General features: G+C 38.3%; 1 protein-coding gene across 1 annotated transcript in view; it reads right to left on the minus strand.

Annotated features, from left to right (window-relative positions):
- Positions 1-20,023, minus strand: part of serinc4 (serine incorporator 4) — a 31,287-nt gene extending 11,264 nt beyond the window's left edge. The window contains exons 1-6 of the mRNA XM_074659620.1: positions 18,740-20,023; positions 11,413-11,580; positions 10,880-11,058; positions 7,429-7,508; positions 6,991-7,084; positions 1,130-1,341 (exon numbers count right to left, since the gene is read on the minus strand). Of these exons, the coding sequence (XP_074515721.1) occupies positions 1,130-1,341; positions 6,991-7,084; positions 7,429-7,508; positions 10,880-11,058; positions 11,413-11,580; positions 18,740-18,859 (853 nt within the window). The 5' untranslated portion in view covers positions 18,860-20,023. The remainder of the gene's footprint in view (positions 1-1,129; positions 1,342-6,990; positions 7,085-7,428; positions 7,509-10,879; positions 11,059-11,412; positions 11,581-18,739) is intronic.
- Between the last annotated feature and the right edge of the window lie 5,264 nt (positions 20,024-25,287).

Below are 25,287 nucleotides of genomic sequence, written 5' to 3' on the forward strand. Positions count from 1 at the left end.
ACTTTTTGTCGAGGAAAAACTGGCATGGCCATTTTTCAAAGGGGTCCCTTGACCTCTGACCTCCAGATATGTGAATGTAAATGGGTCCTATGCGTACCCACGAGTCTCCCCTTTACAGACATGCCCACTTTATGATAATCACATGCAGTTTGGGGCAAGTCATAGTCAAGTCAGCACACTGACACACTGACAGCTGCTGTTGCCTGTTGGGCTGCAGTTTGCCATGTTATGATTGGAGCATATTGTTTTATGCTAAATGCAGAACCTGTGAGGGTTTCTGGACAATATCTGTCATTGTTTTGTGTTGTTAATTGATTTATAATAATAAATATATACATAACATTTGCATAAAGCAGCATATTTGCCCACTCCCATGTTGATAAGAGTATTAAATACAAGACAAATCTCCCTTTAAGGTACATTTTGAACAGAAAGAAATTGTGCGATTAATCACAATTACAGCCCTACAAATAATATAATAAATAAAATATAAGATATTTTTTTACCCTACAGGGTCGAAACCTGATATCCTGTATTCAGATCAACTGAAGCTTCTCTACACGATGAGAAAAATGTCTAAAACTCTACATACTTTTATTTTTTTATTATACATTTCTACAACAACTGGACAAAACTGGGCAAAATCCATCTGCTGATGAAGATCATGTGATATGATCAAAAGCCCCCAGAAGAGCTACTAAATGGACCTAGTGGTGAGATTGTTTCCAAGGTCAAGAATGAACTCATTAATCTGCAAAGTAACTATTTTCCAGACAGGTGTAGTGCAGTAAAAAGTACAATATTACCTCTGAGATGTAATGGAGTAGAAGTATAAAGTGGCATAAAATGGAAATACTCATGTAAATATACCTCAAAGATGTATTTAAGTACAGTACGTGAGTAAATGTACATTGTTCCACCTCTGTAAGCCAGACGTGTGCAGACAGAGCAGGATGCTTTAAAGGGAGAACCAGATGATATTACATCTAATTATTATTATCTGCAGCAGCTCTGATTTCAACAGAGAGGGATGTTTGCATAGCTGCAGACGGACTTAAGTGTTATTCCACCGCCGAGGTGCGACGACAGACAGACAGACGTGCGAGTGTGTTTTTTCTCGTTGACTCACTCTGCTTCACGCACGGCGTGACGGCAATGAAGGACATGAGGCCGCAGAGGCCCAGGTTGATCCACAGCAGGGCCTTGTTGAAGTGGCAGGCGATGGGGTGCGTGTAGTACTTGTACATGAAGGTGAAGGCCATGGTGGCGATGGTGTAGAAGAAGAGGGTGGCGCACGTCACCGCCAGATACCAACGCTTGTTCTCTGCTGCTCCGGTCAACCTGAGAAGGGAGGCGAGGACAGACGGAGCGTTTCAGATTCACCACACACATCACACATATTCATCTCTGTCAGAGAAACACACCTGAAGTGTTAGAATAATGTTATCTTCACAGAGGGGGTTGAATGTTTTTAGAGCTGTTTGATATCAGAAAAACCTGTTCGCAGATTTCAATAAATGTTGCCATAGATTTAGTTCACAAGTGATTTATTTATGGTGCAAATCAAGATGATTTCTTAATATTTTTATGAGCATTTTCCTTGTTTTTCTCAGATTACTGAACTTAGTTGAACGGAAAAACGTTGATAGGGCTTCTTTCCAAAATGAGAATTCATGCAGTCTGATTGCATCTTAAAGTCACAATGTGTAGCTTTTTTATGCAATTAAAACATCTTTCAAACTGTTTTGATAAAAGTGATAAAATTCAAATAGAAATTGGTGCAGTCTATGTGTTGCTGAGTTTATCGGCCTGATGCCGATTTAGCCTCTGGGGGCAATGAACAATATTTCTGGGGGTCCAATGTAGCCAGCAGATATCCGGATAACCAGCCCGGTCACACTAAATGGCGCAGGAATGACTAATGACGTAATTAGCAAGTCATTTTGCGTGCAATATGGATGACGTTCTTGCTTTTGGTGTGTCATTTGCACTTCATGTAGTCTGTACTGACTGCAATGTACACACGTAAATATGCCTCGCTCAGAGCTAGTGATATAAAATAAAAGTTGAGAAAGACCGCTTCTGGTGGTCGGGAGGGAGGGGAGGTGGATGAGTCCAACAAACACAGAACTTTCAACCAGGAGACTGATCTTCATGTCTCAAAGTGTTGTGGAGTTATTTGATTTAGTGACGTTTGTGACTTATTGTAAGCCAAACCATGATGTTTTTCCTAAACCTAACTAAGTAGTTTTGCATGGCGTACAAATGACATGCGAAAAACGAAAGACTAAAATGCGTTCTCATGACACAAGTAATGTCCTTTTAATGTCGTGCTATTTATACGCCTTCCCATGAGATCGGGTTCGGATAACGGCTATCCGGGTAAAGACATCCTCCGTTCTCCATACACCGTCATCGTTTACAGTCTGATTAGCATCTGAGATGCGAGAATGGAGTTGAGAGACTCCGTTTACGACGTTAGTCATCATCAGACGATAGCCGGTGGGTCCCCAGTTTGCATTCCAGCCAATGCGTTCCTCCTCTTCTGCTCTCCAGACGGACTGTTTACCTGCATTCAACCAAAGCCTGCTCCAACACGACTGGTCAATACTACTCGGACTACAAACAGAAACTACTTCCGATAGGCTACTAAAATCTTGTCCCGTTGTCTACAGATTTGGCATTCATGCAGATATCTGTTTATAGAGATTAGGGGTCACTACGAGTTATCAAGTCAGATTCTTATGCCTCCACGCCGGCTGTAGCCGTGGCCGGAGGCATTATGTTTTCAGGTTGTCCATCCGTCTGCACCATTATTATGAACACGATATCTCAGGACTGCCTCGAGGGAATTTCTTCAAATTTGGGACAAACATCCACTCAGACTCAAAGATGAACTGATTAGAACTTGGTGGTCAAAGGTCAAAGGTCAAGGTCACTGTGACCTCACGTCTGTCCCATTCTCGTGATATCTCTTGGAATGTCCTGAGTACAAGCATCCACTTGGACTCAAAGATGAACTGATTAGATTTTGGAGATCAAAGGTTAAAGGTCACTGTGATCTCATAAAAACACATGTTTGGCCGTAACTCAAGAGTTCATACACTAATTATGACAAATGTCTAACAGGATAGAATGATGAAGTGATGATTATTTTGGACAGACACGGATGTAAACTGCAACCTGATTGGTTGACGGAGGCAGATAAACGTGAGGCGGTAATTCTATTTTTATTTTTTTTTCTTAATCTGACAGCTAAAAATCTGTCAACAGCCCACGCAACAAACTCCACGTGTTTCTACACTGTGGGTCTAAAAGTCCAGTTTTTCGTCTTTATCTTTCTCTGACAATGACTTCAACATACGAAGTAACAAAGTGCACAAAGCACAGCACTGAAGTTAAGAAGTTACAGGAGATAATGAGACAAATATTACACCATGAAGCTCATGATGTGGAGGCGTTTAGCAGAAATCTGACCATTGAGTGTTGGAGCTGTAAAAAGGAAAAGCACGTATACACAAAGAGGAGCAGGTTGTCTTCTGACCTGCAAACCCAGAAGGGACAGAGTAGACTTTAGTCTTTCCCACTGCAGACGGAATAAGAGGATTTCTATTTTATGCGTGTTTGATTTGGAAAAGGTCCTGAATGAATAAATCCTCTTAGTTGTAGCTACAACTCTGCCGTGTGTCACAGTTCAGAAGTGGCTGAGAGAGAGAGAGAGACAGACCGACGGCTCAACAACAACAGCTGGAACGCAGTAATTAACATCTGGGACAAGCTGGCTGTCTGGGGACGAGTCAAGCTGGACGAATGAGGACATGACAGGGACGACGCAGAGAGGACGAGATGTCAAGTAAACAAACATAAAAACAAACAAATAAAGAAACAAACGGAGCGTTGACCACTGAAGTCTTTGCTATTGTTGACTCTTTATTATTATAAAATATTTAATTAGAGCTGCCATGATTAGTCGATTAATTGATTAGTCGATTTACTGATCAGAAAATATTTTGATAATGGTAAATAAAATGTATTTTGTATTTATTTTCTAAGCAAAAATGCCAAACATTTGTTGTTTCCAGCTTCTCAAATGTCAGGATTTGATGCTTTTCTGTTGTCATATAAGATAGTAAACTTCCTGTCTTTTTATCTCTAACATTTCTTGTTTGGAAATAGTATTTTTTTTTCTTTCTTTCAGATATGTTACAGATATTTAATTTATGTTTGTAAATGTAATACAGTCTTTAATTTCAGTGTTAGGTGGGTTAATTTTACAAGCCCTCACGTTTTGTTTTTTTCAACCCACCCGTGCATTTATTCATGTTATTGTATATCTCTTCTCTTTTGTTTTTTTATTTTTATTTTTATTTTTATTTATATGCACAAATATATAACTAAACTGAATATTTTGGTCGCTATTTTAAGACATCATCTTGGACTCTAGGAAGTTGTGATGGACATTTTTTCGCTGTTTTTTAATGTTTCATGGACCAAACAATTAATCAATTCAAAGAGCAAAACCTTTCCGCAAAATCTGATTCTATAACCATTTGCAATAAATGATCAATTCCTTCTTTAACGTGTCTCTGACTGAAGTGAATTAATAAATAATATATTATAGAAAATAAGAAAGACGAATGAAGGAAGTGTGAAATAAAAATCACCACTGGAGTAAAACTGCAAACCAATAAATAAAAATTAAATCCACAACTAACTGAAAATAGAACCAGAGTTCCAGATGTTGGGACGGAGCGGACAGATGTTGCTGATGTCAGTCTGTATGATTTACTCAGTTCGGCTGGACACCAGATGAATCCGTCATCACCAGCGTAGAAGAGAGACTCTCTTCTCCAGATGTGAACCAGGCTGTAGTCTCTATGTGTATATGTACTGTATTATATATAAGAAGCAGTGAGAGCCCATATAGTAACATGTTATCACTGTCCTTTGAGAACCACGTATCTCCAAAATGTCTCCACGAGCAAAGAAAACAATTCTATTTTATGACAATGTATTGTTTCAGATAATCCAGTTGTTTTTGTTTTTGTTATTTATTATTTTAGAATTATTATTTTGCATTGTTAAAAAGCAAACAGACAAAGAGATGATAGGAAACAAAGGAAGAGAGAGACGATGTACGACATGCAGCAGAGGTCCCCATCTGGACACAAACTGGGGACGCCCTGGCCGAGATTCATAGTTTTCACTGGACAGCGACGATATGAATGAATGAACTGTACATGTTGACCAGTACGCAGCAGATACATGATGTCTGTTAAAGAGGTCATATCGTGCTCATCCTCAGGTTCATACTTGTATTTTGGGTTTCTACTAGAACATGTTTACATGATTTTATTTTCCTCATAGTGTCCGTCTGAATATTACGACAGAGTATTAGGGCCACATTGAGGAAAAATAAATAAATCTGAGATTTCGAGAATAAAGTCAGAATATTATAAAGTAGTAATTTTCCGTGTTATTTTAGAGGGGAAATAGAGCAGCGTGTGAAAATGAGGAACGTGGAGCACCTTGTGAAGTTATACTTTAGTTTAGGTTTCACAAACAATGAAATACTTCATCTTTTGGCACATCAGCACCACATCATCATCAGTATCAGGACCTTGAAAAGAAGACAGAGCCACATGGACCTGATGGGGAAACTGTCTCTTTTGTGGAGGAGGAAATTATTTTCTTTCTCATAAAGTTATGACTTTATTCTTGTTATATTATGACTTTTTTTTCTTGAAATATTATGACTTTTTTTTCTTGAAATATTATGACTTTTTTCTCATTCAATTACGACTTTTTCCCGTAATATTATTACTTTATTCTCGAAATCTCCGATTTTTTCCCCCTCAATATCGCCCTAATACTCCGTCGTAGAATATACCTGTATTCACCCTCTGTCTGAAACGCTCCGTTTTAGCGTCTGTCTCTTTAAGACCCCCTCCTGAAAAAGTCCAGTCTGCTCTGATTGGCTGGCGGGGGAAATATGGTGCACCTTTGCAAAAGTATTGTTCTCAAGCTGTGGGCGATATATTCTAATGAGCCTGCATGTGACATAGGAAGGGGAGCCAAATCTGACAGCCCACAAAAAAAACTGTCTGGGTTGTCTTATGTCACAGTTTGTGGGTTGGTAGGAACTCCAGATGCCCAGATGTATGAACACAAGCACTGAGAAAGTGAATTTTTCATGATATGTCCTCTTTAAATCACCTCTCCCACCAGCCAACTACTGAACCTTTTCTGCCGCCACAATACGTTTCCTTCACCTCAAACTTTAGAGTCATGTAGCGACAAAGTTCCTTTATTATCACCACTGGTAATTAGACCAACCTTTTTGGCTTGTGACCCCTAAAGATATAAAGCAATGTCCACCTGTGACTGATCATCACTGAAACGTATCCAGTAATTCACAGTATCTTGGACCATTGTGAACAATGAGCAAATCAATTCGATATGTTTGCAGCATAGTGATGAAGTCAGGTAGCCTATAAGATCAAAAGTATGTGGACACCCGAAACATTATACCCATATGTGGTTAGACGACATCTCATTCTAAAACTATGAGCATTAATCTGCTGCTGTAACAGCCTCCGGTCTGCTGCTTTCAGTCTTTACTCCAGATATTGAACCTGCACGGCTGCAGGGATTTACTCTCATTCAGAGCATCAGTGAGATCCAACACTGATGTTGGGAGAACAGGTCTGGCTCACAGTTTGTGGTGTTGGAGGGTTGAGGTCAAGTTCTTCCACACCAAACTGGGAAAAGCATTTATGGAGCTGGTTTTGTGCACGGAGACACCCTTCCCTTTTAATTTCAACTATAAAGACCAAAACCAGACTAAAAGCACACAACAGTATGTGCACAGTTGTGTCATATAATTCACTTTATGGTATCTAATCTATCACCAGATGTCAGAAATGTCCTCTGTCATGTATTAACATATAAAGTGATGTAATATTTGATGTATATGACCCTCTGACTCACCAGTTCTTGTTCCAGGTGTGTGCAAAAGCAGTGATGAGGATGAGCTGAATGAGGATGAAGGCAAATCCTCCCACCACACCAACATAATGCCAAGCTGAGAGAGAGAAGAGAAAAGAAATAACCATATAATTTGATTTATTTCAGAGAGCAGAGACATAAAGAGAACAAGCTGTGGATCATAAATCAGCTGTGATCTCAGGCTTGTATCACCATCAGATTTATTGTTACCAAACAAAGTGAAATCAAGCTGCAGAGATTTATGATCCAATAATTCACAGCAGAGAGTCGACCAGGAGAGAGAGAGAGAAAGAGAGAGAGAGAGAGAGAGAGAGAGCAGGTCTCTGCTGCCCTCTAGTAGGACTCAGAGGGAGATGCACTAACACCTTCATCATCATCTTCATCATCACATTAACTCTCAGTATGGATTCAGTGTCTCACCGTGCAGGAAGGACTCTGTTGGGATGAAGAAGGCCGCGGTGCACATCCCGAGCAGAGTGATGAACTTCAGGAACCAGAAGCTGCAGGTTGAGACACACAGAAATAAAAACAATTAATAGTTTAAACTCAGACTTTATTTAACTCATTGCATTAAGTTATTGCAACAGTTACACTGTTTTGTTACATTTTTCTTTCATTTTTTTTTGTTCTGCTTGTTTGTTGCATAAACATAACTCTCTGGGTTACAAATAATAGATAACAAATAATAGATAATAAATTATAAATTATAAATTATAAATAAATTATAAATTATATATTATAAATTATAATAAATTATAATAAATAATAATTAAAAGATTCTTTGTTTTGCACATTGTATTATTTACATTATAATTCATCTTTTTGCAAATCATGTTGTTCTGTTTTTTTATGACTTTGAATTCAATGAATTTCAAGGATTTAACAACACAAAACAACAGAAAATCCAACAACATGAAAGAAAGAAAGAAAATAATAAATAACAAAATAAATAAATAAATAAATAAAACAAAATAGATGAGGATTGGCCAATACTAAAAGATAAATAAAAGCAAATATACAAAACAATAACAAAATAATGCTCTGTTTTGTTAATCAATTTCGTGTAGTGCTTGACTGCTTTGGAGGTTGTCACTCATCACATAACAACTGAATTTCTTATTGATATTTTCTGATGCCATTAAGTCATATTTTTACATCAGTAATGTCTGAAAACATTGGGCTAAATGTTGCATATACATGTACATGTATAAATAGTATACAGGGTCATGATGAAACACCCTGATGAAGGCCACAAGCCGAAACGTGTTGGTCTGACAATAAAGTCTTCCTCTTCAGACTTTTTCCCTTCTCCATGCACCGTGGAAGTGAGTGATGTTGTGCTGTTGTTCCCTGCTGGGCTGCAGTTTGCCATGTTATGAGTTGAGCATATTTTGCAGTACCTGTGAGGGTTTCTGGACAATATCTGTCATTGTTTTGTGTTGTTCATTGATTTCCAATAATAAATATATACATACATTTGCATAAAGCAGCATGTTTGTCCACTCCCATGTTGATAAGAGGATTAAATACTTGACAAATCTCCCTTTAAGGTACATTTTGAACAGATTAATTTGCGATTAATCTTGATTAACTATGGACAATCATGTAACTCTTCTTTAATTAAATCCCTTAATGTCCATGTGTCTCTGTCTGGTCTCTGAGAGGACGTACAAGGTTTCAGCGGGGCACTGGGTCACTCCCTGACCCCCTTACAGACCACTAAGACCTGTAACCTTTAACAAAGACCCTGAGACCTTTCACCGTGACACCGTGGATTAAGACTCCCTACCCTACAAGTAGATTTGTACCAGTGAGGACGACCTGCAATCCAGTCTGTCAAATCCTAATCTGAGTCCACGTCACGGCTCTAATCAACTGCAATGGAAAGTGTGACAACAAAGAGCTTTAAATAGAGCAGCGGGCCGAGTGAGGTGAGCCCAGCAGAGAGAAAACACTACAGACCGTATGGAGAGAGGTATTTAAAGACAGGTGTGTATTTACAGAGAGAGGAGGAGACAGTTCTGGATGGGATCAAGTCCATTCAGGGAAATCACTTAAAGATCTTTGCAACCTAATTCAGAGAAAACTCCCAAGTCTCATTCGGGAGTTTTAGGGTGAATGTGGGAAAAGGTTTATTATGGATTTGTTTGTAGAATTAAGTTTCCAAAGAAGCTGGAAGGAGGTGACGTCTGCAGCCGTTTATGACATTTCTAAGATGTACAATTTTAATTTATGCTATTTACAGTAATTTTGTTTTGTTTTTTGAGTCATGACTGTTATTTTCATGTGCAAGTACAAAAGTCCTGGATTTCTAAAAATATATATATATGTGTTCATGAGTTCTTGTAAATAAAAACACAGAATAACTCTGAACGATGTGAGTCATTCCTGTAATGCAGCAACATTTCTGTCCCCATGAATTACTTTCTCATATTTTCTTTAAAATATGTCAAATATCAAATGCTTAAATTATAGATTAAGTTCTTTTTTATAGCATAAAAAGAGAATAATGCACATTAAAATATCTTTTTTTGGTACATGCGCTCGATTTGACCATGCACCCAGAGCAAAGTAATCAACTTCTACAAGAACTATAAGCCACAAAATAATAAAATATGCATATATACGCATATATATATATATATATATATATATATATATATATATTAGGAAGAACTATCAGTTATTTTTTACAATTTTCATCATCTTCTGTGTGTTTTTTGGGAAGGAATTTAAAGGAGTAAAGTAGATAAGCATAAACTTTCACTTGTCTTTTTTTCCCCCATATTTCATGATATTAATCTGTTTGTCACGCTCTTTAAGTTCGACCATGTTCGGCTAAATTATGAAGAAAGTTGGTCAAATCAAAAAAATGTAATACATGTTTGATTAGCTATCTTAACCTGGATCCCTCACAGAGAGATGGCTGACTGAGCACCAAATGTTCCACCCTGTTCGGTCTATAGACCAGTATAAACCAGTCTACCCATTAGGATTGTTATTAGAATGCCTGAGATTGGCCAATATGTTTTCCTGACACTTAGACATGTCACTATTCTTATGTTATTCAAAAACAAAGAAATGTAGCTGCATAACAGGAATGGCTGATGTATAACAACCCACACCAGTTTGATGATTACCAACATTTAAAGGGACTATTTGTAACTTTTTACACGTAGAAATCTACCGGTGTCCCATGCACGCTCGCATATGCACGCTCACGTGTGGCTACGCTGTTCAGACTGCTCCTCTGCCTGCTTGTCTAAACTCACACAACGCGCGCATTATCGCTCCACCTCACGTGCATGAGCGCTCACTCCACACTGCAGAAGAGTTAGTTTAGCTCTGAGAATATCTAGTGAATGTTCAGTGGATTTTGTGCAGAAATAACTGCTGCAGCTCCTCCAGACCAACAGAGGTTACCCGTGTCTTGTGAAGTGACGGGGCTCCGCAGAGAGAAACGTTATTGTCTCCGATCGGGTGCCAGTGTCTCCCTGTTCACTCCGGCTGCGGTCGGGAGACGATAACGTTACTCGCCCCGGGGCTGAAGCAGGAAAACCCAACACTAGGATCAGCATTGATTCATGGAGAGACCTTGGTCTGGTCAGCTAACATTACTGCCAAGCAGCTGAAATATAGAGTGATGTTGTGGTTTTAGCTGACGTGTGTCGCCTCACTGTTTTGAGCGATGCTCGTTCATGTCTATTTAGAGCGAGCAAGCGCGAGCCCGACGCTGACTTTCGTTGACTTAACGGCCAAAGGTGTCGCTGTTAACAAGCATTTCTGAAAGTTACAAATAGTCCCTTTAAAAAGCTTTGCTGAGCAGGAACATACAGTATATGTTTGATGAGGTAAACTCTGCAGCACTGACCCGTTGTGTATGAGCGCCCTGAAGTCCTGACTGGACTTCACGTCTATGAGGAAGATCGCCATCATCAGGTAGAAACAAGAAGTGCCAAAGCAGACCCTGTAGACCGCCGAGTAGCCCACCAGCATCTCACAGTGGCCCCCGCCATGCGCCTGGTCACACACCATGTTGAAGAAAGGCACCTGAAACACACAAAACCTGTATTATATCTACCACTGCAGCCATGTAGATGTGTATCTGTCTGTCTGGGTGATTTTTTTCATATATCCCCTTTAAAATGTGTCTCAGTTGTTTGTCATCCTCTTCTGACCACTGATGATCACAAACCATCTTGAGGTATAAAAGAACTGCAGAGCTAAACTTTAGGGCCTCTTGCTCGCTGCTTACTCTGATTGTGTTTCAGTTAATTGTGTCAGGACCTATGATTATACAGTTCTCTTGTTTTGTTGCCAGCTCTCTAGCAGGATATAACTGTATGTTATATATCAGTTGATATCTGTGATGTTGTGTCGTGCAGGATGAGATCCAGAGCTCACATTTTCCCTGACGAGCTCGGAGACGGTGCGTGACAGCATGAGGCAGGAGACGGCGCAGCTCATGATGTGGAAGAGGGTGTACATGACCCTCGTGCTGGTGGAGGACCTGACCGGAGGACAGAAGGCACAGCAGAGCGAGCAGGGAGCCGGTCCACAGCAACAGCATATCTGAGGACGGAGAGGGCGGAGACATCAGCTCAGCAGACAGTCTAACAGGACTTCCACCTGACAGGAAACACATCCTCAGCTCAAGAGGAAGGATGAAGAGGGGAGGTCTGAGGTTTTCATACATCCATGAGGCCAAGAGTAGACTAATTTACTTTACTTTATGCATTGTGTGTCAGTAAAATAAAGTAAGTTGCAAAAAGTGCAGGATGACCACCGCTCGTACTGGCTTAATCTTTACTAAGGGGCTAGAAGGATTTTATTTATAGCACTATAGCATTTCTTTAATGTTCCGAGACATTCATTTCCATGTGATATAGAAATTAATGTCAGAGTTTTACAACTTGTTTGAGTTGTGTGTAGTGCTTTAGGTGATCTCTACTGTTAAAAATCCAAATACAGGATTCAACAAATAGACCATATGTAGGTATAAACATGTCATCCTTCTGCAAAATATTAAATGTCCAAGATGGAATAAGATGAGCAGACTTTTTATTAGCTTTATGTGCTTTGAGTAGTGCAAAAATGACAAATATTTACTGGTTCCACCGTCTAAAATGTGAGGATTTACTGCTTCTCTGATAAATATATATTATTGTAAATTAAATATATTTGGGTACATACGATTTGAAGATGTCACCTTGGACTCTGGGAATTTCTTTCACTGTTTTCTGACATTTTATAAATGAAATAAATGAAAAATATTCAGCAGATGAATTGCTCCAGAGAGCAGGCAATGAGTCCAAACTGACAGAACTGTTGACTGTCAAATAAATGCAAAATGCCGAAAAAATAATAATAAAACTAACAAATTTGAACCAGTCATCTGCACTATGGATCTAAAAGAGACTAATACTTCAGACTTCAGATGCATAGTGAGTCCAGGAGTTCAAACTCAGTCAGTCTGAAGACTTTCTGAGGTCACTGTGTCAGACAATTTATACAGACTGAGCGTTTGGCAGCGAGGCGGCCGGCCGGTGACAGATTAATCTAATGAGTCCAGCAGCATCTGGCTGGTTCTGATTCTGATAAATCGGGACTGTGGACAACTGGACGTCAGCCACATCACCGCTGATCCTGAACTAAATCTAAGGAGGCAAAGACGTGCACGCACATCTGTCTGATGCCTGCAGCAAACTCTGCAGATTACACTCTGGAGGTCTGACGGCATTGTCAGGGTCACAACATGATGTATGTATGAATGGGATGGGGGGAAAAAGCAGTTCCAGCTGTTTGCAAGTGGTATTTTTCATGCTCAGTGATTTTCAACATCTGGAAATTAGTCACATGACGTAAAATGCAAAGCAAAAATCACTATGACACATGAGAACTGTCTCCATCCTGCTCTGTGTTTATGAATGCTGCAGATATATTATATTACTCATCACGTGCACGTCATAATCTGATGAATAATGCAGAGAAGGTTATCCAACGTCTTCTCATCGAAGGGAAGACTAAATAAAAAGGGAGTTTTAATCATGTACAGTAGCTCAAACATGATTTGATCCTGTAACAGATGATTAAAGGGATAGTTTGACCAAATATTGTCTCTAGTCCACAGAAATGTTGTCTCTTTATCTGGACTGGTCACGCTGCTGCAACGCATCAGATCCTTCAGCATCTAAAAAACGACGCCAAGAGGAAACAATCATTGTCTGTTTGATGACCCTGTGACACCTTTGACTAGAATTGTATTTACTTATTACTTATTAGATATGTTTCTTCTGGTTTTACTGTTCTTTTCTTGTTGTTTCAGATATTTTTGCTCCTTTTTTTTATGCTTTCATTGTTTATTTTTGCTTCCATTTGCCTTTGCTGCACTTGTTTGCTTTGTGTGTTCTTTGTTTTTCTGTAAAGCACTTTAAGACTTTGTTAAAGGATGGGTCCATCTGCATACTTCTCTGTTTTTTCAAATGGAAAAACCTACTCAGCTGTTACCACAGTAAGCTAATCAATAAGGTTATGGATAAGAGTTATTTGGGATTTTTTTTAAGTGGGGGTTGTATGTATACTCCTGAGTTCCATGAGGTAAAATTACTGTTTTTGTGAATGGAGTCTGGTGGCTTTGAAGAGAGCGGTATAACAGCTTCAGTAAAGGGCTGTCTGACGCCGAGGTAAAGCGTCTGTGGAACCACCTAAAAAAAATCTATATCAGTTTAAGTGTACGCTATATTTATAACATTTTCACCTCTTTACCGCGCCGTCAGACGGCCCTTACTGACGGGGAACTGAAACTGTTACATCGCTGTCATCAAAGCCACCAGACTACATTCACAAAAACAGTAATTTTACTTCTCAGAACACGAGAGTTGCGAGTCTACCGCTGCATCGATCGGTTAGTTTGTCTGTTATTGTGTGACTTTTGGATCCAAACTAACGTGGCATCCACAGCAGTACGTACAGCTTAGCTTCACACTGACTATAAGGATGTATATATACTGTACATGTAGCAGCGTCATCATGCAAAAACCTACGTCAGGTCATGTGGGAAAAAGTTTCAAGAAGACCTTGACGGGAAATAACATTTTGACGCTAAAACATTCGAACACCGCTGGGAAGCTACAGAATGTTGGATCCACTACGTGCACCGATTGGTGCTTAATTTGTATGTTTCCAACCTTAAACAAAATCACTGATTATTCAACCTTTCAATTTAATCCATAAATCCTGAATCAAATCATATTTATTTTATATATGTTAATCTCTCGTTCACAGACGATGGGGCTGAATGTACACTCAGAGATATACTGTAGGTCGTCAATAACACGATGCTGAATATTGGTGCTGTGCTACTTCAGCTTGTAAAAACAACAAATAAACAAAATGTAAATATTTTTTTAAATGCATAACCTTTATTGAGCCATGTTGCAGACAGCCAGGTGTTTTATGACCTCTCTGACCGTTGTACAGACATCTGTCCTCTGGCCTACATTAAGCTTTATATGCAGGATTAATAAGTTGTTGCAGTAAGCGAGGGAGCTCAGATGTGGTATAAACACAGAATAATAACTGTGATTTAAAAATAGCTACTGAGTACAAATAATAGAGTGGGTCATACAGTATATACAGTATATAGGTCAGAAGAGCAGTGTGTCAGGTCTGATGTGAAAACTACGTGTTGAGGAATAAAGCAGAGCATCATTCTTTTTTTTTTAGCTCCTCGTGATACAGTCTTATTTTGAATTGTCTGTCTACAATAATTTACAGTAAATTGCCTTTAAATCAGTTAATTTCATTTTTGAATACTATTTATTACCATTGAAAAATATAAAATCACTTTTTAAACACATGCTTAATGACCTGGAATTTTATGGAAAATCACTTTGAATGATTTCTGTAATTTTACATGCATTTCTTAATTGACATGAACAGGAAAAATCTATAAAATATTACCTCACACTTAATGTAAAATTACATTTAAAATCTATATAAATACAGAAAAAATGCCATTACAAAAACATAATATTCATATATACATAATATTTATAAAAATAATATATTATTTGTAATTTTAAGAGTAAACCTTTAAATTACTGCAAATATCTGTAAATCTACAACATTTCGTTATTTTATTTTTATTTATTATTATAAATAATATATTTATTAATTTTTTTACAGTGTAGTTTAGAGAATATTATAGATCCAAGACGGAACTGACAGAAGGGACTCAGAGAAAAAGTCAAAATTACAAATTCATGTGCTACTTCAGCACCACGGACAGCACCATGGATTTGTCAATACACAGCGCATTTATTATACATTCACATATTATATTTCCCAGACACACAGAGCAGGACTCACTCCAGTTGTTTGTCTGCATGATTATAAGATCTCCTGCATCCTTCTGAGTATTCAAGAAGCTAATCTGAGAGCTAATCCTGCATGAATCACTTTCCCCAGTGATCCACTTTCCCTTCCATCATATACAGCAGCAACTTTGTGCATATAAATGTTTTATAATATTTTAGTTATTGATTTCAAAATTCAGTAAATTGATTTGGGATGAAACAGGAATTCCAGTGTAACTGAGTGATTAAATCTACAAGCAGAGGTCATTTCTCCATAAATTAAAGGTGTATTATTTATGGAAACATTATATCTTACTTTAGGTCTTATAGAATATTTGTTTTTTTAATGAATATAACTTCTGTTTTATAACTTTGTTTCTTTGTTTGTTTTGTTTTATGTTTTCTTTTCTCACTTTAACTACATATGGTGTTTGTAAAAAAGAAATATAATAATTTATCTGCACATAGCTTTAATATTCTCAGTATTGTTTTATATCACTCAAAAAAAGAGGTTGTGAATAAACTTTGTCATGGTTGTTGTCAGTCTCTGTACACTAAATACATTATTTTTCTAATTTTTAAAAAATATTTTTAGCTTAAGTAACCTAAGTGTATTCTATTGTTTTCTTATTTTATTTTATTTTATTTTATTCTGACGCCTGTAGGCAAAATAAATTGGTGAATAATGTTTAATTCTGATTCTGATTTATGTCATACAAAATAAACTAAAATCCTCAACATGCACCGAACACATTCTGCCACCACGTTGTACTGTACACAATGTGACAGATATTTAAGTAATTTTTTTGTATTTTGTTTGTATATCTGGGGTTTTATAGAACATAAACATCATTCTTGATGAGTTAAAAAACAGTGGTCAGTTAAGGTCATGTACCGGAGACTCGTTGATAGAGTCACTGTCATAGTTGCACCATCAGAGAGTGAAAATGACGAGTTGCTGTTCTGCAAAAGTTTTGTAAAAGTTTTGCAGAACAGCAGCCACAAGTGTTAAATTACAGGATAACGGCACATAGGACTTCATTTCCCATGATTCTCTTGACTCAGTTGCTTTAAATACGTCATCATTAGGCGACCTGACTGACCTGAGCAGGATCCAACCAACATGTTGTCTAATTCCTGTTTTACTTCTGTGGTAAAACCACTAAAATGTTTATCTAAGACATTTAACATTTTGTATAAAAGTGGCTCAAACACAAGTTCATCTTTCAAAAGGAAGGCTACATACAATGACGATGTTAACAGATCATAGTAGAACTGCCGTAAAATTTGGTTTAGATGTTCACATCCACCTCGGGATGAATTGTAATAACTTTGGCGATCCACTGAACTTTTCCTCGGAACGTGACGTCACCGACAGCAAGTCGGCCGTTATTGGAAGGTGAAAGGGTAAAGGTAGGTGTCCACAGGCTCCGTCCTTTCCACGCTTCCCATTCATTGTCAATCTAAGCAGCCGTGCAATGCATTCTGGTAGCGTGGCGGTCGCAATTTGAGAGACGGACCGTCACGTCGTCCGCTCCTCATTTGCATAAAGTGGAGGTCTTGGCTACTTTATGCAAATCACAGGCATCCGGCGCGACTCGCCGCCTCGGGAAACTTCTGGGAAACTTTTAAACTAAGCCTTGTGGATCCAAAATAAAAACAGATATATCAACCGCACGGCTTATTTCTCCCATAAAATGTTTTCAGAAACACATTTTCGTGAAATAAGAGAAGAAAGTTTCCAAACGAGCCGCCATGTTGGTTCCGGTAAGTTGAGAGCAGAGGGGAAGCTTTCGTCCAATCAGGTGTCAGCCGAGTGTCTAGTAGCAACCCATTAAGCGTCCAATGCTGAGAAGCGAGGCGATCCCTCGCGATAAAAAACATTTGCTAACTTATCTTTTTCCGGATGATTGTGTAGTTGGCATTTAATGTAGATCTTAATGTCATATAGACCTACACGTTTGTAAATTGGACGTCGGCCTCCAAAGATGAACATATTTTGAGCTGCAGATTCACTAACGCTAAAACACATCAGTGATCGTAACGGGTGGCAAACTGTCAAGGTCCTCGTAATCCATAAGGATCAATATCATCAACTATTTTATAGTTGATATATTTACATGCATGCATTCATCTTTGGCACGTACTTTATACATTTACGATGATGAGCGATTAACAGATGACAGATGAATAGACCAGTGACAGATAATGACAATCTACTGTATGGCTCCGTACGCTACCCTCCAAAGATGGCGTCGCCGCCCCAGAATGCTCCACGATTCCCGTTGATTCTGTATCAACGCCTCTCTGACACAACTTCAACTAAATAAAAAATAATATTACAAGCTTCATAAAGACAGTGTTTATTGCTGATTAAATTGTGCAGCTGTTCCTGATGTTTTGATCAACACCTGGAATCCTTCGATTTAAAACATGAAAATCAACCTTTGCCCGTGAGAGATACAGCGGTGGAACATCATATCTAAGTATATTTAACAAAGTACTATTTTGAGCTACTTGAGTATTTCTATTTTATGCTACTTAACACTTCTACTCCACTACATCTCAGATGGACATATTGTACTTTTTACTCCACTACATTTATTTAACAACTTTAGTTACAAGTTACTTTGCAGATTCTACACACAAAATATATGATTAGTTTATAAAATATGATGCATTATAGATTTAACTTCAAAAAAGTATTTTGAAATTGTTTAAAAGGTAGCTCCACGTCGAGCTACAACCTTAAAGTGCTGCTTACATGTTAATGCATTAGTGATAATAATCCAATAATATAATATGTAGTAAAATAACCCTCAGGGGAACCCTTCTGCATAACAAGTGCTTTAACTTTTGATACTTTAGGTTTATTTTTTACTTTTATTTTGAAGGCAGGACATGTACTTGTAATGGAGTATTGTAGTTGTGTAGTTTTGTAGCAATAGTAGTAGTAGTAATGTAGTTTTAAATTGTGGCATTGCTACTTTTACTTAAATAAAGAAGTAAAATGTTGTTTAATAAAAAAAACTATATCTTTATGAATATTTATGTACCTTAATTCCTGATTTAACACTTTGTTTTTTTTATTATTATTTATTTTTGTCTTTAATATAATAATTTTTGCTTGTGCAATAAAAAAATAAATACTTTATAAATAATAAAACATTTCTTCAGTCGCTAAATAAATATCTTGATAAGAAAAATCTCACAATATGTCTGTAGCATTCTAAATAATAAATTCCCTCTACCAGTATTATTATCAATAAAATCAACTCCAGAGTTAATAAATAATAATCTACTGTTTTTGTTTTACAATCAGTACTAAATTGGCAACCTCCAGCTGCAGTGACCTCCTCCTGCTCAGCTCTCACCTGATAGGCCACCATGTTGAGGAAGTAGTTGTAGGCGCCGCTGCGGTTCATCCCCTGAGAGGCCGACATTGTGCCTATAAACTGCTTCTCATCGACCGCGACGACTCTACATTTGGCCATGAACCTCCAGCACACACAGGTTCTCTCAGCACGCCTGTAAAGATGGCATCCTCACATCTCTCAGAGAGGCCAGAACACAACTTTCTAACAGGCCTGACGATGACGAGAAGAAGAAGTAGAAAGTCCAGCAGCAGGTTTGTTCCCTACATGCTCCTTATTCTGGATTAGCAGTAAATCCAGTCCGGCCGGGCTCCCTGTAGCCGAGAGCCTGATCATGAGCACCGGGTCCAGGCTGCTCTCAGTCCAGCCTCGCAGGGGAATAAGTTGTTTTTGTGCCCATATCCTGTGTGCTTTGGCTCTGCGGCTGTGTTGGGTGCTGCCAGAAAAGAGGGAGAGGTGGTGGCGAATGCCCGGTGCCCTCCCCCCATCCTCCCCCGTCCTACCCGCTCAGATTAGGCAAAGAGTCTGTGAGGGGAGGAGGGGGTGAGGAAGAGGAGGAGGAGGAGGAGGAGGAGGAGGAGGAGGAGGAGGAGGAGGTCGACAGGAACCATGTGTCCGTCCCATCTGTCCCTCCCGTCCCTTCCCCCAGCGCTGCACAAACCCCAGTACAATGGGATTGGGCAATACTCCTGTTTAATCCAGATTTAGACAATTAACCCCGTGTGATTTCTACATGCTGATGCCTGACACCTCACAGCCCCTTATCTACCTACAGACCCCCCTTCATCCCCAGACCTGGTTCAGGTCTGTGAGTCCGTGTGTCACTCACATAAAGAGGCCACGTCCATAATCCCAACAAGTTATCATAGCCGACCCAGAAACAGTGAAGTAGGACGGACCGGACGGTGGAACCGCAGTAAAAGCCGGCGTGCATTAGTAGACTTGCTCACGGCTTAATAATAGACGGGGACGATGGATTTTTTGTTTTTGGGGGCTCTAATGGAACCAGGCAGAGAATAAAAACTGAGTTGCATGTAACATTTTAGCTTTCAAATGATTTTAATCCACTGTTGTCATCAAAGGTCACATTCACTTTGTTCCATTAGATTTAGAGGATGTCTGGAGAAGCAATATCAGAGAACGAACGCTCAGGATCAGGCAAGGTCGCCAAATAGTTATTAGACGTGTGTATAAAACACAACGTTTATTTAACGAAGGATGAATGCATACAAATTTACAAAATTACAATCCCAAATTGCATTGATACACTCTAAGAAAAGTCCGTAAAAATACCGTGTTCATATGAAGGAATTTTCTGTATCGATTTTTCACAGGAGTTTTTCCCGTATTTTTAAATACGCATTGCATTGTGGGAACAAGAACCTCCGCTAGCGTGAAAGTTGGAAGAGGCAGAGACCGTCACACACACGGCAAAGCTTAGTTCAAATTTCGGATTTGGAGAAACCTTTCAACACTTCTGTGCTCAAAAATTAACAATGACATGATTAACAATATAGTTTGAAAGCTGTTTGGTTGTTTAGTTCAGCTGTTGTCGAATATTTTGCTGACTAATTTTGAGACAAACGCAAGTTCGATATTGTAATTTACATTTTACCAATGCTTATATTTTAGACTTCAGTCGACGTCAGGTAGAGTTAGCCCCAGTTTTAGCCTCATGTGGTCTGCAAAGGCTGATAGGTAACATACAAATGCTAGCGTTAGCGTCTGTTTTTCATCCATAATGTAAAGGTTGGGTCTGCTATTTGGCTCGGTATGGAGGATGTACTGTAAATCAACAGAAATTTCCGTTTTAGGGTTGAAGAAAATGACCGTAAACTTAGTGGAAAATGTACCGGTAATTTTCTGCCAGGACATTTTCTGTTTTTCTACGGATTTTTTTCTTAGAGTGTATGAATGGGATCTTCAGTTTTCTATCCTCCAAAAAGGGGCGTGGCCTTGACGTTTTACGAAGTACCCATATGTCTGATGTACAGGGCTACGCTAGCCAACCCAATATTTGAGTTACGGCTCCATGTGACTTCAATATCCCACTTTAACGTTAGCTGTCCGTACTAATGTTAGCTGCTGTATCACTCTAAGAAAATAATCCGTAGAAAAACAGATAATGTCCTGGCAGAAAATGACCAGGACATTTTCCGTTAAGTTTACGGACATTTTCTTCAACCCTAAAATGTAAATATCTGCTGATTTACAGGACATCCTTCGTACCAAGCCAAAGCGGAGGATCTTGTTCCCACAATGCAATGCATATACACATGGGAACAAACTACACATTTTTTTTGGAGTTGCATGAAAATACAACCTTTTGAAAGGAATTGTGCACGTAGGAGACCAAGACTTGGTCCAGATTCTCCTCGCTGCCAGAAAAAAAGGCAGATGCACCTGATGCACCACATTACAAACAATGGCTGACCATTATAGACGATATCCTAGTGATGGAGAATCTCACATATAGGTTAAAAATGAAGGAAGATTAATTTGCAAAAGGCTGGAGGAAATGGTTGAGATAAAAATAAATTTAAAAAGGCATAAATAATGTTGTCTAAATAGAATGTGAACTCTCTCTACATAGGCTCTATTTTCATTTCTTCTTTCCCTCTGTAATTATACTCCTAAAAACAATAAAGATAACGTAAAACAGAAAAAGAAAAAGCGCTGAGTGCACAGTGCATGAGAAGAGAGTGAGATTAGATTTGGGTTAGTGTGCAGGGCGGAGCGCCGGGATAATCCCGTGGTTGTCCAGCCCTCCTCTCAGTCAGGATGACCTTCACCGACACAGACAGGACGTTAATATCTGCGGCCTGTTATACTCTCTGAGTCGCCACCTGGTAGCACACTTTCTCTCCTCCACAGAGCTGTAATAGAGGCCAGATGAAATGATAAATTCAGTCTGACCTGTTGACTTTAGATTACCCAGCAGGTGATGCACCAACAGATCTCTAATCAGAGGAAACAATGGCTGTACTTATGTTTCTCATACAGATGAAACTGAGCTCTCAAAAATAATATTTCTCTCTGTAATCTCGTTGTTGTCATGCAAAACCATCAACATACATGTCGGCCTTCTGTCAACTCAATTTAATCTCAAAACAAGATCTAAAAACTCCTCAAAACATCAGCCAATGCTATAAAATTTTGCAAAATTATTATTATATTAAAGGTCTCATATTGTAAAAAGTGAGATTTTCATGTCTTTTATATTATAAAGCAGGTTTTAGTCATATATAAATACTTGTGAAAGTATCAATCCATGGAGAAATACACACAGCCCGTATCCAGAAACTTTGAAACAAGCCGTCAGGATTTCTGTAATTTTGTGATGTCACAAATCTACAATATTTAGACCATTTCACAGTTTTAAACGTAAACGTTCTAAATGTGTCCCGGTTTATTTCCGGTTGCAGTGTATGTGAATGACATCAGCTGACAGGAAGTAAACATGGACCCAAGCTGTTGCCTAGCAACGCAGTTCCGTTGTTATTCCATTGAAATGTACTAAAACGGAGTGTTTCAGACAGAGGGATATATTCAGGCAGACAGTATGAGGAAAATAAAGTTTTTTTTGAACATCAAAGCATGTAAACATGTTCTAGTAGAAACAGAAATACTGTTATTTCAAATACTATAAATAACTATGAACATGAAAATAAGCATAATATGGGACCTTTAAGGATTATTATCTCTGTACATCGCACATATTCTTATTTCTTTATACTGTGAACTTTTGCACACTCCTCAGTCAATATTTTGCACATATCACCCTCTTTGTTTCAAATACACACAACTTCTCTCATTTTAAAAACAGATATATTTTACATATTTTTTAAATTATATTTTTCATGTTTATTATTTTGGATTTATCTAGTTTATATTTATGATTCTTAACTTTTGTAGTATCTTTTTTTATAAGTCTCTTGAGCTATAACAGGAATTTGTTAATGAGGAAAATAAGACATAAAACATTGTTTGTTTCTTTTAAAGCAAATTGTGATCTCATCGATACCTCTACCAGTAGGACGCATACAGACCAATGTAAAGATTTTACAACAATTACTAAAAAACAGGTCTATTATTATTCAAATATATGAAAAGAATAACATGTGTTAAGCCTGTTACACATCATAGTGTATTAAACATTATTGGAGATGTCTCACTGCAAAGGAGACATTTATTGAAACGTCAGTAAAATCTGATTGTTAGAAATATTGTGGAACTTTCTAATGATCACTCAATTTATTTACGTGTGTAAAAATAGAACAAAATTCCTTAACTTATTCCTGTCTTATTTGTATTATTGGTAAAGATACTATTCAAAATGACATTATTATTCAGAGAAGAGAAAAGAGTAAAATTAGTTTCAAGGATCGAGAAGCGATGAGAAAAAACAACTACAGAACAAGTGACGACAGAAATGTCATGTTTGTCTGCTTCAGTAGGATGAGTTGTTTTTAGGACGACACCTCCTCTGTACATGCATATTGGAAAACAGCAGCCTGAGCCAAAATGTCATTATACTACGTCATTAAGAGCCACAGAGTCTGTCCAGGTTCACTTTCTAGGAACTAAGTAACAAATTAGAGGTTAAATAAGAAACTCGGCTAAGAGGCTTGGACGGTGAATGAAGCTTCTCAGAGACGTTTAACAGAATCAGTTGTAGGATTATTAGTCTGAAGAGCAGAAGAGTTGTGTACACAGGAGGCACCACACATACTAACACCCGCAGCTAGAAACACACTGTCACATATTACTTCATTAGTCATCACACTTAAAAATTAGTAAATAATGATGACACTATGTCATACTAGCTTGTCGCGAAGGAGGTTAAATAACGCTCCAAACTCCAAGCTCCAAGCTAAATTTTGGCAAGGAAAACCTGTCATGGCCATTTTCAAAGGGGTCCCTTGACCTCTGACCTCCAGATGTGTGAATGAAAATGGGTTCTATGGGTACCCACGAGTCTCCCCTTTACAGACATGCCCACTTTATGATAATCACATGCAGTTTGTTATAGTCAAGTCAGCACACTGACACACTGACAGCTGTTGTTGCCTGTTGGGCTGCAGTTTGCCATGTTATGATTGGAGCATATGGTTTTCTGCTAAATGCAGTACCTGTGAGGGTTTCTGGACAATATCTGTCATTGTTTTGTGTTGTTAATTGATTTACAATAATACATGTATACATATATTTGCATAAAGCAGCATATTTGACCACTCCCATGTTGAGAAGAGCATTAAATACTTGACAAATCTCCCTTTAAAGTACATTTTGATCAGATAAAAAATGTGTGATTAATTTGGGATTAATTGTGATTAAATATTTGAATCGATTGACAGCCCTAGTCTATATGTCTATACTGTAATTTTACTTGTTGGTCTATTCTATACACACAACATCTATTTCCTGTCCGTCCGCCCAGGTTGCTCTTCCTGACGTTTCTTCCATTTTTCCCTGTTAAATGTTTTTTTGGGGTAATTTTTCTTTGTCTGAATCGAGGGTCTGAGGACGGAGGGTGTCGTATGATGTACAGATTGTAAAGCCCCTTGAGACAAATTTGTGATCTTGGGCTATATAGGAAAAATTAATTGGCTTGACTATTTATAATTTCATAAACTGCATTTTGCATTTAGGACCAAGAACGTCTCCACAAGTTTACAAACAACACATAATATCCTTAATCTCACTCTGGATTATTCCCTCCAACATGAGCGGTTGTAAAACCAGTAATTCGCTGTGATAAACACGTGTTGCTCTGAGCGGCATTCCTGAAGGGGCCCCGTTCTCTCTCTCTCAGATAATTGCTGCTGCTGCCTTGTGGGAGAGGAGGCCGTGCCAAAGGAGGACAAACAAGGGGCAAATAGGCGGATGCAAATAGCCGCTTCAGTGAAACCACTCAATCTATGGTTTCAATAGGCTTGTGCAATAACAGATGGCTGGAATCCAAGCTTGTTTACTGAAAAAAAAGGACAAGTAAAATGATTCATTCATGATTCATGTGGGACTCTTTCTGAGCGAAACAATGAGGTAATGGTTTGTGACCAGCATTGTTTTTTATAGATGTAGGTGGATAAAAAGCCGGGTGTTGTAAATGATGTAGCTGAAAGCAATACAAGTTGTCCTTCCCATAGAAACACAATGACCCATTCATAACTGTGGCATGAATCATATGCTGTGGACAGATTATTAAAAGAGTCTGAATCTGTACCACATTCCTTAAAGGGGACACATCATGCTCATTTACAGGTTCATACTCGTATACCAGAACATGTTTGCATGCTTTAATGTTAAAAAAAACTCACTATTGTTCTCATCCTTTCTGTCTGAATAAACCGGACTGAAACGCTCCATTTGTGCACCTGTCTCTTTAACCCCTTATCATTCTGCCCTCTTTTTTTTAGAGGGAAAGAGGATATTTAGGGGGAGATAAATAGTCAACAGTAGATGTCACATAGAAGTGGTGAACATCATCTGAAAGCTGGGAACCTGAAAATTAATTTGAGATGCAGCTCAGCACTGTGTGTTAAATT

This window comes from Sebastes fasciatus, chromosome 2, assembly GCF_043250625.1.
Source record: "Sebastes fasciatus isolate fSebFas1 chromosome 2, fSebFas1.pri, whole genome shotgun sequence".
Lineage (NCBI taxonomy): Eukaryota > Metazoa > Chordata > Actinopteri > Perciformes > Sebastidae > Sebastes > Sebastes fasciatus.